This window comes from Brassica napus, chromosome A10, assembly GCF_020379485.1.
Source record: "Brassica napus cultivar Da-Ae chromosome A10, Da-Ae, whole genome shotgun sequence".
NCBI lineage: Eukaryota > Viridiplantae > Streptophyta > Magnoliopsida > Brassicales > Brassicaceae > Brassica > Brassica napus.
In genome coordinates, this window is record NC_063443.1 from 3,284,728 (window position 1) to 3,304,996 (window position 20,269).

Consider the following 20,269-nt stretch of genomic DNA (forward strand, 5'->3'; position numbering starts at 1 on the left):
TTTATGATTATCAAAAAGTGGTTTATGAATCTAATCAGCGATTGAATCAAATGAAAATGATAATACTATGACTTAATCATGAACACAACGTAATTTAAAACCAAAAGAGTAAAAATCAAGAAGACAATGAGAGCTGATTTCACATATTTACTAGACTACTATCGTAGTAACACATCAATGAAAGTCACATATAGACTTATTATATAGACAGTACATGTAATTCTCACAACATAAGCAAATAGACAATGAACACCAATATAAAGGGAGTAATGAAACTTAACAAGTAGAGTTTGATCTGTTGAAGGAGGATGATGAGTTGATGAACTCTATGCAGTCTTCTATAGCCTCTGATCTATGATTGTCATTGCTTATGGGCATGATCGACGGCTGAGACCTCCCGGAGGAAAAAGAAGAAGAACCCTTTGACGGTGGAGATTTCCTCTTCTTCCTCATCACCACCAGACGCAAACCTTTTGCAAATTTACAGCCAAGTTGCTTGATCATTCTTGCTGCTGTGACTTCTGTCTTCCTCGGTAACCTCAATCCGCAGCTCGTTGTGCACCCGGGGATCTTACCACCGTGAGGTCCCTTGACTGCGGTTTGATTAACTGAGGCATCTCTCGGAACTGGTCTAGTGCTTGTGCTGATTCGTTTTGTTCCAGTAGCTGACATAACAAGAGAGAGGGAGTGAGAGAAATTTATGGGAAACAATAGGACTGGATACTAAGAGATATTTAAGGGACTGGAGCTGAGAACAGTTCAGGAAAAGACATTGATTAGATGTATTCATAACATCATTACGCCTAGGCCATGATTGAGCACTCGAGACATAAACATAAAAAATAAGTATAAAAAAAAGTGTAGCTTTTCGATCCTATATACAGAAAGAGAGCTACGCGCAAGGCAAAAAGATAAGACTTGGTTCTTTTCATTCTTTCTTTACGGTCCACAGAGGGAATAAAACCTTTGTTTAAGCGATGAAAAAGGCTCTTTCTAATGAAGCAACCATTTAGCATCATTCTTCTTTGATGATCACTCATGTGTACACAAAACAATCTGGAAAAAGCATATTTTTGACTCCAGGAGAGGCCAATATTAAACTTACTTTTATGGAAGGGCAGATTCCATTCACGAGTCTGCGGCTACGAAAAAGAAGGAAAAAAACAAGTTAACGGTGGGCACACGAATATGAAAAAGCATAGAAGAACCAGGCAGTGTCAGGACAGAAATAGAAGATCACACTTTGGAGGATGGAGAGTGATTTTACACGTGAGAACATTCCATTAGGATCAGAACAAATATTCCTGCCGTATAAAGTCAGTGATTAGATGCTAATCGCCTGAGACTGACTGACATATACGACAGGTTTCAAAAATGCCAAAAGGGAAAAGAATGCAATAGCACAACTACTCTGTTCGCATCGTCAAAACAAGAGCAGAAACGATTTGGCAACAACTTGTATGCATAAAAATTTGACCCAAAACGATGAGGGAAGACATCTTTTCAGTACTGTGATGAGCACAATTCAACCAATCAGACACACTAATCCAACCATATCCCTCAATGCATTATTATTTGATACAAAGAGAACGCTAGTTCCAATATTATAATTCACAAGAGAGATACACAGACATTTAGCTACTTCTTTTGTTTGATAGTGTACAAAAAGACTAAGAAAGTAAAACTCACACATTGGTATAACCAAACAGGGATTGGCTCCACATGAAAATTACGCAGAAGTCCCTAGTCAACCTGCAAACAAAAAAAACTGTACAGACAAAGAATACTACGAATACATAATCTGAGCATTGATTACAGCAGTAAATTAACCCCTAGGAGCCCAAAACAGCCTGATTCGAGAAGTTGAGCAAATCATTGGCAAGAAGTTGAAAGAAGTGACGAAACTAGAGTTGTTTTAGAAACATTTACAAAGGTACATAAGGTGTCACCCCTTACATACATACATAAACAAGGAGAAAAGAAGCAATGATATCAATTTCGCAAACAATACATACATATAGGCATATCATATCTTCAGAGGAAATTCACCAAACACCAACACGAAGGTAAAATATCTGATGATAGAGGAGCCTTAAAAACGTCACACACTTAAATGAAATTCCACAACTTCTTCATCATCACACACTAGATGAAACTCCACAGCTTTCTAACACTCACGGCGATACTCACGGCCGTAGCTGAAGCTGGGCCTAGCTCCAAAGTCGCTCTCTGCAGCACCTCTCTCTTCCTCCAAGCTCAACCCACCCATCGTCTTCTGCAACTGCCTGTGATCATAAGGGGAGTAATCGACTGGCGCCGATGGGCCACCTGGCACTCCGTAGCTGGACAACCGCGAGCCCGCCTGCGGCTTATACTCGTTCATTTGAAAGGCCTCGACGGGAGCTGAAGGCCCACTGGGCTGTGGAAACCGAGGAGGAGCTAAAGGAAGATCGACTGGAGCAGATGGCTGGCCGTAATTGGAGGCCCGATCGTACATCGAACGCGGCGGAGGAGGAGGGTAATAGAATCCGGAATAGTAGTGATCGGTGAACGGATAAGGAGAGGGAGAAGGTGAGAATTCTCTGTAGTCGCGATGAGGAGACGGAGAGGTGATCGGAGCTGGTGGAGGAGGAGGAGGAGGGCTTGGGGAGTAATAATGGTTACCTTGAGGGGCAGAATAGTAATCTCGAGGCTGCGATTGAGGACGCTGCGGTGGAGGGATCGGTCGCTCCTTGATGGCGAGCTTCAATCGTATCTTCCCTTGCGGCCTCCCCGAGGGACGGAGAAGCTCGAGCGAGCTGATCGATTCGGGAACCATCGCTCCCTCCGAGTCAACCAATCGAACCAGAGGAAACCTAACCGATCCGACGAGTGGTTTCGCCGCATCGGAATGGAAAATCTCGACGTTGAGGACCGATTCGTGGACGGATCGGGTGAGAGGGAGAGTGATCCGCTCGTTCCACACCGGTTTGGCGGAATCATCGGAGCGTGTGGAGACGCGGTGATCCGAGTCGAGGTAGAGAACAACGTATGGTTTCAGGTCTCCGTTGCGCCAGTTGACGTTCTTCAGGTGCTTGGCGGAGACGACGGTTACGACTAGGTCAAGCGTCTCAGACGAGGAGGCCATGTGATACGCTGCGTTTTGGAGGCGTGATACGGTGGGATTTTCGCGGTGGTGTTAGCTAACGTGCGCTCGTATCTTAGATGATTTTTTAGCAACTTTAAAAGCTTTTAAAAACCTGCTGGCTAGTAAAGAGGCTTTTGACTCTCTCTTGCTTTAGACAGCTGTCGTTATTTTTTATTATGCGAGGAGAGGATATTGATATCTCTGTATCCAAACAGATCCCCAAATTCTTACCAAAGCACAAGATAAAGTGGATAACCCTTTGAGACAGTGTTCTTCTTCTTTGTTGTGAGATTGGTCCTAATTGGTGATAAGGTAAGGCAACAATGGCTTCCTCTGCAACAGCGCCAAACTCACTATCCTTCTTCTCGTCTTCTCTCTTTCTCTCCTCCTCTCACCAAATCCCTAGAAACTACATTTCCGTCGCGAAACCCAGCTCCGGCAGAGTTTCAAAGCCTCTCTCCGTCGCAGCCCAGCTAGCGACTCTCCCCATCTTCTCATTCGAGGGAGAGAGGGTCGGAGAGACGTACCTAGACCTCAAAACCGCGCCGGAGGACACCGCCCGCGCCGTTGTCCACCGCGCAATCGTGAACGACTTGCAGAACAAGCGGCGAGGAACGGCGTCGACGCTGACCCGCGGCGAAGTGCGCGGCGGTGGGATAAAGCCTTACGCGCAGAAGAAAACCGGTAACGCTCGGCGAGGGTCCCAGAGGACGCCGCTGCGTCCCGGCGGAGGGGTGGTGTTCGGTCCGAAGCCGAGGGACTGGTCGATAAAGATCAACAGGAAGGAGAAGAGGCTGGCGATATCGACGGCGATTTCGAGCGCGGCGTCGTCGGAAGGCGGAGCGATAGTGGTGGAGGAGTTCGGGGATAGGTTCGAGAAGCCGAAGACGAAGGACTTCTTGGCTGCGATGAAGAGGTGGGGGCTGGATCCGAAGGAGAAAGCGATGTTCTTGATGATTGATGTGGAGGAGAACGTCGCGAAGTCGGGAAGGAACATCGGGACGCTGAGGATGCTGACGCCTAGGACGTTGAATCTGTTTGATATATTGAACTCTGATAAGCTTGTGCTGACTCCTGCGGCGGTGGAGTTTCTGAATGCTAGGTACGGTGTTGATTCGGAGATTGACGAGGAAGATGAGGATGACGCGGAAGGTTAGTGTTTTGAACCAACTTGTTCTTGGAAGTATCTTCATTGTTTAGTTAAGTTGAAATATGATTTATAGATTCTGTTAATATTGACACGTTTCCACGTGTTATTGTGTTTATGAAGGGGCAGAGGAACCTGCGGAATGAGCAAGGAGCTTAGATCGAACTGGTGAATGTGTAGCTTATGAGTTTTTTCAACTTCTGTTTTTCTTTTTGTGGCGCAACAAGAGAAAATGTTTATTTAAATCAGATTCTTGTAAGAGATCGTTCCCATCTTCTTTCTCATACATGAGTTTATGTGTTCAAGTCTCAGTGAAGTTTGGGATTTAAAAGGAGTTAAATTAGACACCATGAACAGAACCTATAGGAGGGAATCATCTCTTATTGTTCTCCAGCCAAAACCTTAAGGCTTACACAAAAGGTTGCTAAATGCAACACACCAAAACGTAGCATTTAGTCCCATTACACTTTGGGTTTATTTTCATCCTTCGCCTTTCAAGACTGTCATATATATATATATACCGGTAAGGCTTCATATTTGAAACGAGTCAAGTGATCAGATTCTCTTAATGAGGGAAAAAGTGATCTACCATACTCTCATGTGATCTGTCATACTCTTATCTGTTTTCATACTCTTAGAGAATGTGGTTAATATCTAAAATACCCCTGACCGATTTAATGAATAAATTAATCCACTCTCTCTCTCTCCTCTCCTCCCTCCCCCCCCCCGACGAATTTCGACTCGAAGATTCACTCGAAGCCCACTCGATACTTCCCTCGTACTCATCTTCTCGTGAATTCGTTTGGAATACGATCTCTTCGCTTGGATACTAGATCATCGAGCTATTAATTCCGTTATACAGGGTATGTATCTCAAATCGTCGTTAAGACCAATGTATAGAATCCACCATAGATGAACTTATTATTCACGGGATTCCGATTAGATAGAAGATTTCGTATTTGTGTATGAACTAATCGACGATCGGAAAGTTTGAATGGTCTGTTTGTTAGGGAATTCGATAATCAACAACTGTATAATTGAATGTCGGGAATCAAAGCTGATAACAATTTGGTTTTGAATTGAAGACTCGACTCCAAATTTATAGTTTTAATTGAAAAATTCTTATTCATTTGGGTTTCATGAACTAATCGAGGATCGGAAAGGAATGATTGAATGTCGGGAATTATGACGATTCAATCGAAGATTAGACGTTCTGGCTTATCACTAATTGGTTGGTTACTGACACAACTCTGTGACATGGTATAACAAAGTATAACGAAGTATAAATTTAATGGTTTAACTGTATAACCAAGTATAACGTGAATGGTATAACTGAATAAACAAGTATAACTTTAAGTGGTTAAATGTTTTTATTGCAGACAATGTGTCCATTTTCGACGAACATACACTTTGATTATGATGGACATTATTCTAAGGATGGAGATGATTATGAATGGATTCCAACCGATGCTCGTTTGTATGCTATATCCTTTAAGACATCATCGTTGGAGGAGATCACTTATTCGTTGTTGAAAGAGAGGATATGCAGGAAGATGGGAATAGATCCATTTACGAAGAGGCTCAATTTGGGTTACATTCCATTGGTAGTGGAACCTAAGAGGCAATCGTATATTTTGGATGATGAAGATGTGTTTGTTTATCTAACATCAGTTGATAGAGAGCAAAGAAGGAAGTATTTTGCATGTGGAGGACATCGAAGAATTGAAAATAGTTCAAATAACCGAGCAACTGTCGAGAGTTGGAGAGAGCTCTTGTAGTAGGAACTATTGTGAGCGTGAGAGTGGATATGGAGAAGAAGATAATGTGGGCACAAGTTTGGAGCACGATGAACATCCCCACAAGAAACAGAAGAAAAGTAGGTTGTAAACCGTTCGGTTTCAGTTTTGATGTGGATTAGGTTGTAAGCCTTTCACTTTCGGTTTTGGTGTTTGCCTTTCACTTTCGGTTTTGGTGTTTTTATCGTATGAGAACGTTGTGAGGTGAAATAAATTTTATTTGTGTGTTGTATAACTAAGTGAAACTGGTATAACTACGTTATGTAAATTGAATAATATGATTGTAAATTCTAAACTTTGTAATATAATTTTATAAGTCATGGAAGTAATACGATTGTAGTTTATTATTAGTGCTATGTTAATTATGATTTAATCAGAATTGTTAAAATTCTATCTCATTGCTTGGTAGCAATCATATAGGAAATACAATGTGTTGTCATAGCGTTATCGCTGAAACTGACCTCGTTAGATTTGATAACTCTTTATGGCACGAAATCAAGTTTATATGTACATGATTGTATGAGAAATGAACTCAGGAAACATAATTGCATTGGTATAACCACAAAATCATTAATTCAAGTCGAGTATAACTAAGATAAATAGAAATAATTAAAAAGTGCAACTTTGACGCTTTCTGTAAAACTGAGTACTTGGTGAAACTTACAACAGAAAAAACCGTGGGATTCTTAATTTTCCCGCCCAGCTTTTCGAATTTCTAATTTCCCAGCTTTTCCCAATCGTTCAATCGAAGTATTAAAGACCCTTTTTTTAGGGTTTCCCCATTTGCTATCTTCATTTTCTCTATCTTCCCTAATCTTTCTCCTCTCTCTCCTCGTCACTCCCTCCCCTCCCAAAAACCGAGATGTCTGCCGCTTCATCTTCCACGACCGGTGGTCGAGACGGATACGAACTCCGGGGATACCTAGTAGGTGTTGGTGCGGGGTGGGCGTCACCGAGATCATCTCCAGAAGCAATCCAAACCCATATCGCCGGTATTATCGGTGTCTCTTTGCGGCTTCACAAAGGGTACATCCGTTTGTTGTTTATATATCGAACGCTTATGAATCACGCTTACTCGTTTTGAAAAAAAAATCATGTTGTAGCTCGAGAACGACAATCATGTCTTCAAATGGGTTGACGAAGCCTTCACCGATGAGATACAGCAGCTGAACTACCAAGTTCGAATGCTTGAAGAAGAAGTTCAGATCTCAAAGCAACAATAAGAAATGAAAGAGATATCCGCGAAGGTCCCAAAAAGATGCCCATGATAAAGATATCAGGAGGTTGTGTTCTTCTTACCATCGTTTTAGTTGTAGGAATTATGATGTACAAAAAGTAATTGAAATTCCTAAGAGAATTCCAATTCCTATAACTAACTGTTATTGCTAAGCTATGTTTTTCTAAGTTATGCGAAGTTGAACAACCATGTAGTTTGATCTATCGAAAAAGTTTCTATTATTTTTAGTATGTTAGACAATTGAGAAAGTGAAACTAACACAATATCAGACCTATTTATACGAAAAAGTCGAACAGAGGATTAAGTTAAGCCAGAAGTTGGAACAAGGATTAAGTGAAACCAAAAGTTGAAACAAGTGAGATTAAGTGAAACCAAAAGTTGAAACAGGTGAGATTAAGTGAAACGAAAAGTTAGAAAATTGACTAAGTGAAACTATAAAGTTGGAAAATTGAACAATAGAGTGAACAAAGTTGTACCGACAATAGAGATAGTTTCACCAACATTAACACATAGTTGTACCGATATTTAAACAAAGTTTTACCGACATTAAACATTTACACGAAACCTTCAACCCCATATTTCTGAACATAAAGGTCGCTGTTTAGTACAGACTGCCAGAATTCCTCAACTTCTGGCAAACGCGGATTGAACCTGAAGTCCGCAAATCCACCTTCGGTCTGAAGCCATATATCATCAGGACCAAAATAATCTGCATGGTCTTGATTTTAGCAAAAATTCTACTCACTATCACATTTAAAACTAGACACAGAAACAACACTTACTCGTAGATTCACAGACTCTCCACATCTTAAGGACCACAATCACCTGTCTACGACCCCCACCACTCATGTCATCAAGACCATCCCGGAAGGCAACTGCCTGAGTGCCGGTCACCACACATCTTATCTGATGGTCACTATTCAGAATAAAGAAAAAGTGCGTCAGTTACAATATATATATATATATATATATATATATATATAAATTTTGCTTGGATCATATGTTACTTTATACTCACATGTTGTTCCTTATGTAAAACTCCATCCTTGGTCCTGAAGGGGCATCGAGATGGGCTTCCGTGTTGAAGACCACTCCCATTGTATCTACCATATAAGTGTTACTCAACTAAATCAGTTCGTTTCACTTAGTTTCACTTACATCTACAGAGTTATACAAAGTTCTGAAACCAAGCCATGCGACTGTTGAGATTACCATTCCTAAACCATTCCTAAACCATTCCTAAACCATTCCTAAATCAGTTGTGATAACCATTCCTAAATCTGTTCGTTTCACTTAGTTTCACTTACCTATGGGATATTTGAGGTCACGCCAGTGCATGCGAGGGATTGCATGGATGCTTTTGAAATCAAAGAAAAGACGATTGTTCAGAGGTTCGATGATGCGGACTTGCGTAACGCGCGAAGCAATTAGTCTGAACGGAGAGCTAGTTGTCTTGAAACATGGGGAGGCCCGTTCAACATCTACCACAAAGATTTCCACCCATCTTCCCTCTTCCTTCTCAAGGCCTCTAAAATTTTTATAATTCCCATAAGTGTTCATCTCCATCTTGTATCCCTACAAAAATAAAGTACAAAGATCATGTTTATTACATGTTACAAGGATCAAGTTTTTATTTCTGACGGTTACATGTTTATAACACAATTGAGAGATGATGATATAACACTTACATCTTCATCTGCGAGGATATAGTTATAGTAAGGCCCACTGTTGGTAACATAGGAATAGAAAGGGTAGATCCTGTGTAGTTTCACTCTGAAACGCCAAGCCTTGACCGCCGGGTTATAAGTAACCTCGGAAAGCTTATTGTACTCTGCCATCTTGTTTGTTGAGAGATGAGAGAAGAGATGGAGTATTCGCAGAGATGAGAGAAGAGATGAGAGAGGAGATGGAGTAACAGTGAGTGTTTAAATGCAGAATTCTCTTAATAATGCAAGAGATGTAGCGTATAAATGATACTCGGAAGTGTAATGATTATTAAAAGAGACTTTTTCACAAGAGAAGTCGTGGGGACGTGTTTTCCTTTCGACGAGTCTATCAAAAGTCGTGTTCGTTCCACGAGTCTATCAACCTCGGGCAAAAATAGGAGTAATAGATTCTAATAGTTCATTAAATTACAGGTTTTTTCTCAAAATTAATATTATCCTTTTCATTGATTATCTCCTACACTGGTAGTTGCTATCATTAAATATATGAACTCTAAATATATTCACTAACTATTATACATTTTGGAAACTGACCATCTTTTAAAAAATAAAACGATATAATATCTAAATTTCGTTAAGTTTTGTATAGTTTCAAATTTTCATACAATCTAAATTGTTACGTTTTGCTTAGTTTCATAAATTTAGCCCGTGATCTCCACGAGTTTCACTTATTTATACATATCTATGTATGTTAAAATTCAGGAGAGGCGACTGTTGCAGTCAGAAAGCGTGTGAGATAAGTTGAAGTAGTTATGCTTTCTCGGGGAGAGAAATGGTTTAATCTCGGGGGAGTCTCGAGTCAATCAAGTAATAATACTCATCAAATCAACCTTAAATGGACACGCCACTGTTCAACTTCATTAAATTACAGGATTTAGACAATCGAAATCATTTAGTTTCGCTTACGTATGTATAGTTTCCCTCATCTCTCTCACACAATAACATTTTTTCTTTTATCAGAGTTAGACATGGATTCTCTCCCTCCTTCAATGCTTCATAAGATTCTCTCTACGGTAGCAACGATGAATATTCGGGATTTTGGTTCTGCAAGGATTGCTTTTCCCGGGTTCAACGAAGTTAGAAGAGAAGATCACTTCTACAGATCGGCCAATCTCATTTACCTGAATGACTGGGTAGACGAGGTCAGTGCTGTTCGAACATTCAGGCTTAAATGCTACCGTTTGGGTAATCCATAGGCTATACACTTGAGAGGTATGTATGAGTTCTTCATCCTCCATTTAGTTGATGAAAGAAGGGAAAAAATCCATCTTGCTGGTGAGAGAGGATGCGAGTTGGCCCAGTTTATTGATGGAATGCTGAACTTAGCCTTTAGCGTTGATCATAGGGGAATTGTTCACAACTACCCTGCCTTTACTCGTCAACATGTTTATAAGATGTTTCAAATCATCTGTAGTTGGCAACTCTCAGGCCATTGGGATTACGATAAACCTGACATGTTTCTATCTGTGGCTGAAAGGATAGAACCTAATGTGCCATGTGATTGCTGGTGTTCCCACATAGACCCTCCAGAGTTTGAAGTCTCCCTAGATGGATCACGATCACGGTGGAAATGCGATCGTTGTTTCTGGAATTGTGCAGCTTGGGACTTCTGCTACCAAATACACTTGACTGCTCGCACATGGCCAATTGAAGATTAGTAGAAGTTTTATCTAGTTTTACTAAGTTGTTAAGTTGATGAGCTGTTATGCTCTGTTATTTCTCTAGTTCTATCTATAAACATTATGTAATTACTCTAGTTATATCTATAAACTAATCTTTTTATTTGAACTTCAATAAATATATCAATAACAACACATGTGGCCGAACAATAACGTAATAATAAATTGCAATCTAAATGTGGAGTACTAAATGTGCGATTTAGTTCAATTTAGCATAACTTTGTAACTGGGACAATATTTATTTGTTCAGGTTTTATTACGCTACACAGTTATACCAAAGTTTACAATTACACTAAATCATACAAAAGTTTCGGAAGTTAAGGCGAAATAGATCCGAATTTATGGCTCGGGTCTGGATGGTCCGCGAAATGGCCCTGGTTGGGTTGTAATTATGTAAGTTTCTGTTGGCTCTGTGGTCTTTTAATAAATTTTCTGATTTAATTAAAGATATATTAAATTCCAAATCCGGTCAGTTTTGGCAGGAGTATCTCAGATCATTTTTTTTCGGGCAGGAGCACCTGAGCGTTTAGTTCATTTGAAACAAGGACTTTAGCAGAGAGTAGTGAAGGTTGCAAAATCTTCCTACCTTAGAACAACATTATCGGCGGCACAAAATTTTGGTCTCTTAACATTTTTTATTATTAATTTTAGACTAAGAGACAATGTTAAGATACAATAGAAAATTTGTAAATTATTAGTAGATATTTATGTTGTATCTTAGTAAATAAATTATTTATTTTAATAAATAATAACATTTAAAAGATATGTTTAAAATAAAACATATAACATTAAAATTAAAAAGAAAATTACAAAATTGCCAAAAAAACAAAAAAAAAACATACAATTAAAACATTAAAAATTTTAAAAGAAAACATTCAAGACATAAATTAAAAATATAAAGTATACGAACATCATAAAAGCAAACAAACATTTTATTCAATTCATAGAAACTTAAACATCATAAATAAAAGTAAACAAACATTTAGATATTGACCAAAAAAATATATATATATATATGTTATTTAGAAGATGTTCAAATTTAGCTCATATATTTTCAATCAAATCATCTTTTAATTGTTGATGGATTTGTCTATCCCGAACTCTTGCTCGACAATCAATTGTATTGCCGAGATTTGTAGCCATATCGACGGAATATGTAGGATCCACACCTTCTCCTTGTTGAAATTCTAAAACGTCATACTGAGTGTATGAATCTCGTTCATCTTCGGCAATTATATTATGGAGTATGATGCATGCTCTCATAATATTTGCTATTTTGTATTTATCCCATAAATTAGATGGATTTTTAACAACGGCGAATCTAGCTTGCATGACTCTAAAGGCACGCTCAACATCTTTTCGCACAGCTTCTTGGGTTTTAGCAAATAATGATTTTTTTCCGACTCGATGGTAGTCGGATAAATTGAATAAAAGTTGTCCATTTCGGATAAATATCATTTGTGAGATAGTAAGCCAAATGGTACTCCCTTCCATTGACATATAAGTTGACTTGCGGAGCTATTCCATTAATAATGTCAACAAAAACAAGTGATCGATCAAGAATATAAGATCGTTCATAATACATGGAGTTCCAAAAAACGCGTGCCATATCCAGAAGTCATATGAAGCTACCGCCTCCAACATAATTGTTGGTTTTCCGGTTCCTCGTGAATACATTCTTTTCTAAGAGGTGAGACAATTCTTCCACTCCCAATGCATACAGTCGATGCTTCCAACCATCCCGGAAAATCCACATTGTTCTCCAATATGGAGTAGTCTTTCAAGATCCTCCGGTGTGGGACGTCTGAGGTATTTATCGCCAAACAAACGGATTATTCTGGCGGTAAAATGATGCAAACATTTTCGAGCTGTTGTTTCACCAAATCGTACATATTCGTCAACTGTATCAGCCCCACACCACCATATGCCAATTAACGAAATACTGCAGTACATTTTTGGAGCGGTGATAGACTAGACCGTCCAACTGCATCTTGTGTTGGTTGAAAATACTATACTTCTGTAGAGACACGATGCACAATACGCATGAACAATGGCTTGTTCATTCGAAACTTCGAAACCGTCGCCGGAATAAATTGTGAGGGTATATTGGAGTTTCACTAAAATAATCATTTCAGAGTTTATTGTGGCTTTCTTCCCGGTTTCTCTCGATAAAATAGATTTTTTCGCACTTTCGGTTCAAGAATAAGATCAGAGTTTTCAAACAATTCTTGAAATGGGGATTCAAAATTAGCATCATCATCTCTGTGGTAATGATAATGGGAAGAAGATGCCATTTAAAATGAAAAAAAGGAAGAAAATGTTTTGGAAGTGAGTAGAAGAGGGATGATTTGTAGATGTGTAATGAGAGAAGATATCTCATACTTATAGGTTAAAGAAGTGTAGCTTGAGATATTTGTTGTATGAATCTCCTGTGATGCTTATTGTTTTAGAAATATACATCTTGTGATACTAGCCATTTTTCTTGTGGAAGAAACAAACCATACCATGTGACCTTGAGTACAAATCATATATGGACAACACATGTGAACCTTGATCACTTTCATACAATCAGATCATAATAGAATTACACATTACAAAACATTAACTACCAAAATCTAATCAGAAGTTATTATATATTACACAACTAAAAAGCCATCAAGTATCCTTTACATGTTCATGGTTTCAAACAAACTTCTCTTCAATCAGACTTGGCAATTCATTTCAGTAACTTTCCATTAAATTAAAAGAGGATTTGGTTGCAAATAAATTTCACTTCAATTAGATTTATCAATTCATTTTTAGTAACTATTTAGCACAAATGTGTAAAACCTATCTAACTAAGCATTAACTACTACAGTCAAATCACAAGCAAGTAACCGCTACCTATAATTAGAGCTAACATTAACAACTATTGGAGCTCTATTGAATGTGAATTACCTTGTATTTTGGAGGAAATGGTTGTTCTTGTTAATTAAAGAGTTAAAAAGTTATCTCTAACAATGTCACAATAAACCATTGACTTGATTACAGTGTATGCAGATAGCAAACCATTAGCCTTTAACAACTTAACAAATGTCAGTTTCATCAAAGAAGAAACATTATTTTAATTACAACTTCATCAGATTTTTTTACAGACGACAAAGACAAAACAAGATTTTGAAAACCCTAAATCTACACTAATTTTCAATTTAATTTACTCAAACACCAAGCATACAATCACAAACGACAATCATATCATCACAACAAAAAACAACCAAACCCAGATACGGAGGAGGTAGATCGACAATGACAACAAAATTCTTCCTGGTTTATTGTGGCCTTCTTCCCGGTTTCTCTCGATAAAAATAGTTTTTTTTTCGCTCTTTCGGTTCTAGAATAAGATCAGAGTTTTCAAACAATTCTTAAAATGGAGATTCAAAATTAGCATCATCATCTTTTTGGTAATGATAATGGGAAGAAGACGCTATTTAAAATGAAAAAAATGGAGAAAATGTTTTGGAAGTGAGTCGAATAGAGATGATTTGCAGATGTGTAATGAGAGAAGATGTCTCATACTTATAGGTTAAAGAAGTGTAGCTTGTGATATTTGTTGTAAGAATCTCCCGTGATGCTTATTGTTTTAGAAGTATACATCTTGTGATACTAGCTTGTTTTCTTGTAGAAGAAACAAACAATACTATGTGACCCTTGAGTACAAATCATATATGGACAACACATGTGAACCTTGATTAGTTTCATACAATTAGATCATAATACAATTACACATTACAAAACATTACAGTCATTACAACATCCTTGATCAGTTTCATACAATTAGAATACAAGTGATTTCAACAGCTTTTAATACAATACCTACTTCATAAAATCCGATTCATTACAAAACATTCTCCAATAGATCAGTTTTTAAGTAGTGAGGAGATAAACATCAATTTGGTTTAGTTAAACATGAGCACCATACCTACTAAAACTAATACAATAACCATTATACCAACAACCAATTCAAAGCCATTTGTAAACTTTGATTTCTTCTTAGCTAACTCACACACTATCTTCTATAGCCTAACCAGCTTCTGCTCAGTGTCATTATTGAGATCTTTAACTTGGTTAAATTGTGTTTCATAGTCACTCAAAAAGGTAAGATAATCTACCTTTTCAGCTACATGGCCATAGTGTGTATCCCTGGCTCTCATCTCCTCCATAACCGCCACATCCCACCATTTCCAAACATGACACTCTCCATCATCAACATTCTCACATGTGAAGTGTCTTCTGCCTGGATAATTTCTAGTGTAAGATGTTGCTAGAAGAGGTTGACCACCACAGTAGCATGTCTTCGGGAATCGAAACTCAACCTCAGGTTGAGGAGGGTACTGAATCGGCTCTGCATTATTGTAGCTACTCTCAGCTTGGTCTTCAAGAATATATGTTTCCTCTTGGCTGTAGCCACTGTTTACTGTGTTCCTACCATACTCCTCTGATTCAGAAGGCTAGCTATATCTATAATCTTGTCCCATGTGTTCTTTAACCTGAAAATAATTTACAAGGTAAATATTAGATTCTTAATCTGTATGTAAACAAATGTGCATAACTTCTTCAGACTCACTTAAGATTACAAAGATGCAGCATTAACATAAATGATTCATTTATAAAGATAGTCATAAAAGCAACCATGACGTATATTCATCATAAAGAAGATAATACATAAGTACTTAATACATAAATTACAAACATGGTTATTATAAAGTAGAAAAATAATTAGAACATCAATTTCAGAAATACTCGGACATGAACTTATTCTTGACAACTTCTTCAGCCTCAATTAGTGGTTCTTTTTTAGCAAGGAGAGTGTTTAATATGGCCAACTTTGACAGTTTCTCCTTCATGACTAAATCTTTCTTCTTGATTTTCCACATGCTCTTATACTAAGAAATAGTCTTCTCTTGAGCATTATTCCTTCTTGATTTTGCAGCCTTAGTACCTTCAGACCGGATCTCATGATCACCAACATTGGTGCTTGAAGATTGGGAACCTTCCTCAACAGTTTTTTTCTTTGAATTGTCAGTAGCTTTAGGAGTGTTAATGTTAAGCCATTTTTGTTCATACCTCAACACATACCATGCATGCTCAAGGGTAAACTTCATGTTGTAATCAGTGTGTAAGACTTCATGAGCACCTTCAGGACATCATTCTCATTCTGACCACTGCTATTTTGTCTCTCTGCAGCTGCAAATGCGCCACAGAACTTGTTAGTGAGATCATTGATTTTGTGCCACCTCTGCTTACAATGGATATGATCTCTCTTTTCACCACCCTCTCTAGCATGAGGACTTGCTGCATAGTATTTTCCTTCTCGTTTCCAGAAGGTCTATGACTTTTGTTCATTTCCAATAATAACATCCTTAGATGTGTTTAGCCAGACACTGATAAGAACCTCGTTATCAGCTAGGGTCCATTTTCTTCTCTCCCTACGCTCCACTGGTGTGTCTTCAGGTAGAGTTCGAGCCTCGGACTGTTGTGAACTGAAAGGAGGAATTTCTGATGCTTCAATGTTTACATTAGAAGGAAAATTTTCATAAGGAAAGTTTTCATGGAGAACACTTTCTTGTTGACTGTTGAGAAGACTTACATAACTAGAAGACTTACATAACTAGAAGACTGGTTAGTTATGTAAACATTGAAGGGATTCCATGAATCCATATCAATAAGAACAGAAAAGGGATTATAGAAGAGAAAGCGAAATGGTTACTGGTTTTAGCAAAGAAGAGAGAAAGAAGATGATGGAGATTATACGATAGAATGAATGATGGTTGGGTTTAATAGGTGAAACTGTAACAAGTAATAAATAACAATCATAATGACCTAACTATTAACTACCAAAGTCTAATCAGAAGTTATTACATATTACACAACTAAAAAGCTATCAAGTATCCTTTACAAGTTCATGGTTTCAAACAAACTTCTCTTCAATCAGACTTGGCAATTCATTTTAGTAACTTTCCATTAAATTAAAAGAGGATTTAGTTGCATGCAAACTTCACTTCAATTAGTTTTACCAATTCATTTTAGCAACTATCTAGCACAAATGCGTAAAACCTATTTAACTAAGCATTAACCACTACAGTCAAATCACAAGCAAGTAACCACTACCTATAATTAGAGCTAACATTAACAACTTTTGGAGCTCTATTGAATGTGAATTACCTTGTAATTTGGAGGAAATAGTTGTTCTTGTTGATTAAAGAGTTGAAGAGTTATCTCTAACAATATCACAATAAACCATTGACTTGACTACAATGTATGCAGATAGCAAACCATTAGCCTTTAACAACTTAACAAATGTCAGTTTCATCAAAGAAGGAACATTATTTTCATTACAACTTCACCATAATTTTTCACAGACAACAAAAACAAAACAAGATTTTGAAAACTCTTAATCTACACTAATTTTCAATTTATTTTACTCAAACACCAAGCATACAATCACAAACAAAAATCATATCATCACAACAAAAAGCAACCAAACCCAGATACGGAGGAGGTAGATCGACAATGACAACAAAATCCTCTAAATCTCAAAACGGAGGACGAACACATACCTTGTTTAGATTGGAATCGGCGGACAAGCTTTGGATGAGACAACAAATCAGTGTGGATTGAGCGAAATAAACGAGAGGATTTTTATTTGGGGATGAAATCGGCAGACAAGCTATGGCGAAAGGTTTCGCCGTCAAGAGAGAATAGAGAGAAGGTGGATGTGAATTCGATACCGCAAATCAACTTTGTCCTATACGATTAAGACACCCAATCGTATGATGCCAGGTGGCACTTAAGGACGGGTGCGAAAACTTCTTAATTAAACTTTGTTTCTATTGTTTTTCAGTATTTTTGATTTAATTTTGGACCCATAATTAGTAAGAAATAAGCCTAAGACCCGACGATAATCTTGCTCTTAGAGAAACATTATCGCCGAGACAAAATTTTGGTCTCTTAGCATTTTTATTATTATTTTTAGACTAAGAGACAATGTTAAGATACAATAGAAAATGTTTAGATTATTGGTAGATATTTATGTTGTCTCTTAGTAAATAAATTATTTATTTTAATAAGTAATAACATATAACTGATGTGTTTAAAATAAAACATACTCCCTCTGTTTTTTATTAGATGATGTTTTAGTACAAAACACACATATTAAGGAAAATATTATTTATGTTCAAAACACTTGATTAGAGAAAACACACAGATTAAGGAAAAAATTATTTATATTCAAAACACTTGATTAGAGAGACAAAAGTAATGCTACTCACAGAGCAGAACACAAACAGTCACACGACATCTTTTAGTGTCTTAATTTAATTTGGAGTCAAATTTTACAAGCATGAAGTTAATTTAATTTGTCTTTTATTTTTTCTTCTTTTACTTTTTCCCATTGATCCATTTTTTTAGAAAAAATGCATGGTTTTCTATTAGTGTAGTCGTTGTTTTTATAAATGTACAAAAAATTATGAGAAGAATCAATGTTGGATTAAAGAAGGTAATTAAACTATTGTTGCTTTCATCGTTAACTGTACATAAATATTGGAAAGAACAATTAATCAATTTAAAAATTAATAAGCATGAGTATTTTATTAGTTATTACTTTAAAAGTCTCAAAACTTCATCTAATTTGAAACAAAATTATCTTCCTAAAACATCATCTAATTAGAAATAGAGGGAGTATAACATTAAAATTGAAAACATAAGAAAATTACAAAGTTGCAAAAAAAAAACAAAAAAAAACTTACAATTAAAACATTAAAATTTTTAAAAGAAAAAATTCAATACATAAATTAAAAACATGAAACATACAAACATCATAAATAAAAGCAAACAAACATTTTATTCAATTCATAAAAACTTCAACATTATATGTTATTTGGAAGATGTCCAAATAGCCCATATATTTTCAATCAAATCATCTTTTAATTGTTGATGGGTTTGTCCAATCCGAACTCTTGTTCGACGATCAATTGTGTTGCCGAAATTTGTAGCCATATCGACGGAATATGTAAGATCCACACCTTCTCCTTGTTGAAATTCTAAAACATCATATTGAGTGTATGAATCTTGTTCATCTTCGACAATCATATTATGGAGTATGATACATGCTCTCATAATATTTGCTATTTTGTATTTATCCCATAAATTAGATGGATTTTTAACAACGACGAATCTAGCTTGCATGACTCCAAAGGCACGCTCAACATCTTTTCGCACAGCTTTTTGGGTTTTAGCAAATAATGAATTTTTGGACACTGTGGTAGTCGGATAAATTGAATAAAAGTTGTCCATTTCAGATAAATATCATATGTGAGATAGTAAGTCAAATGGTACTCCCTTCCGTTGACATAAAAGTTGACTTGCGGAGCTATTCCGTTAATAATGTCATCAAAAACAAGTGATCGATCAAGAATATTAAGATCGTTCATAGTACCTGGAGTTCCAAAAAACGCGTGCCATATCCAGAGGTTGTATGAAGCTACCGCCTCCAACACAATTGTTGGTTTTCCGGTTCCTCGTGACTACATTCATTTCCAAGAGATGGGACAATTCTTCCACCCCCAATGAATAAAGTCGATGCTTCCAACCATCCCGGGAAACGTTGTTCTCCAATATGGAGCAGTCTTTCAAGATCCTCCGGTGTGGGATGTCTTAGGTATTCATCGCCAAACAAGTGGATTATTCTGGCGGTAAAATGGTGCAAACATTTTCGAGCTGTTGTTTCATCAAATCGTACATATTCGTCAATTGTAACATCCCCACCACCATATGCTAATTGACGAATTGATGCAGTACATTTTTGGAGCGGTGATAGACTAAATCGTCCAACTGCATCTTGTGTTGGTTGAAAATACTCTACTTCTGTAGAGACACGATGCACAATACGCATAACCAAAGTCTAATCAGAAGTTATTACATAGTACACAACTAAAAAACTATCAAGTATCCTTTACAAGTTCATTAAATTAAAAGGGGATTTGGTTTCAAACAAACTTCTCTTCAATCAGACTAGGGAATTCATTTTAGTAACTTTTCATTAAATTAAAAGAGGATTTGGTTGCAAACAACCTTCACTTCAATTAGATTTATCAATTCATTTTAGCAACTATCTAGCACAAATGCGTAACACCTATCTAACTAAGCATTAGCCACTACAGTCAAATCTCAAGCAAGTAACCACTACCTATAATTGGAGCTAAAATTAACAACTATTGGAGCTCTATTGAATGTGAATTACCTTGTACTTTGGAGGAAATTGTTGTTCTTGTCGATTAAAGAGTTAAAGAGTTATATCTAACAATGTAACAATAAACCATTGACTTGATTACAATATATGCAAATAGCAAACCATTAGTCTTTAACAACTTAACAAATGCCAGTTTCATCGAAGAAGGAACATTATTTTCATTACAACTTCACCATATTTTTACACAGACGACAAAGACGAAACAAGATTTTGAAAACGCTAAATCTACACTAATTTTCAATTTAATTTACTCAAACACCAAGCATACAATCA

General features: G+C 37.0%; 3 protein-coding genes across 3 annotated transcripts; 1 reads left to right on the top strand and 2 right to left on the bottom strand.

Annotated features, from left to right (window-relative positions):
- Window positions 1-72: 72 nt before the first annotated feature.
- LOC106391123 (josephin-like protein) lies at window positions 73-950 on the bottom strand. Its single transcript, XM_013831690.3, has one exon. The coding sequence runs from the start codon at window positions 670-672 to the stop codon at window positions 277-279; it is 396 nt and encodes a 131-aa protein (XP_013687144.1). The 5' UTR covers window positions 673-950; the 3' UTR covers window positions 73-276.
- A 946-nt stretch (window positions 951-1,896) lies between these two features.
- Window positions 1,897-3,143, bottom strand: LOC106391121 (extensin-like). The gene has a single exon (XM_048743523.1). The coding sequence runs from the start codon at window positions 3,125-3,127 to the stop codon at window positions 2,168-2,170; it is 960 nt and encodes a 319-aa protein (XP_048599480.1). The 5' UTR covers window positions 3,128-3,143; the 3' UTR covers window positions 1,897-2,167.
- A 299-nt stretch (window positions 3,144-3,442) lies between these two features.
- LOC106391122 (50S ribosomal protein L4, chloroplastic) lies at window positions 3,443-4,585 on the top strand. Its single transcript, XM_013831689.3, has 2 exons — window positions 3,443-4,279; window positions 4,398-4,585. Exons 1-2 carry the CDS (start codon window positions 3,451-3,453, stop codon window positions 4,418-4,420), a joined length of 852 nt encoding a protein of 283 aa, XP_013687143.1. The 5' UTR covers window positions 3,443-3,450; the 3' UTR covers window positions 4,421-4,585.
- Window positions 4,586-20,269: the final 15,684 nt, after the last annotated feature.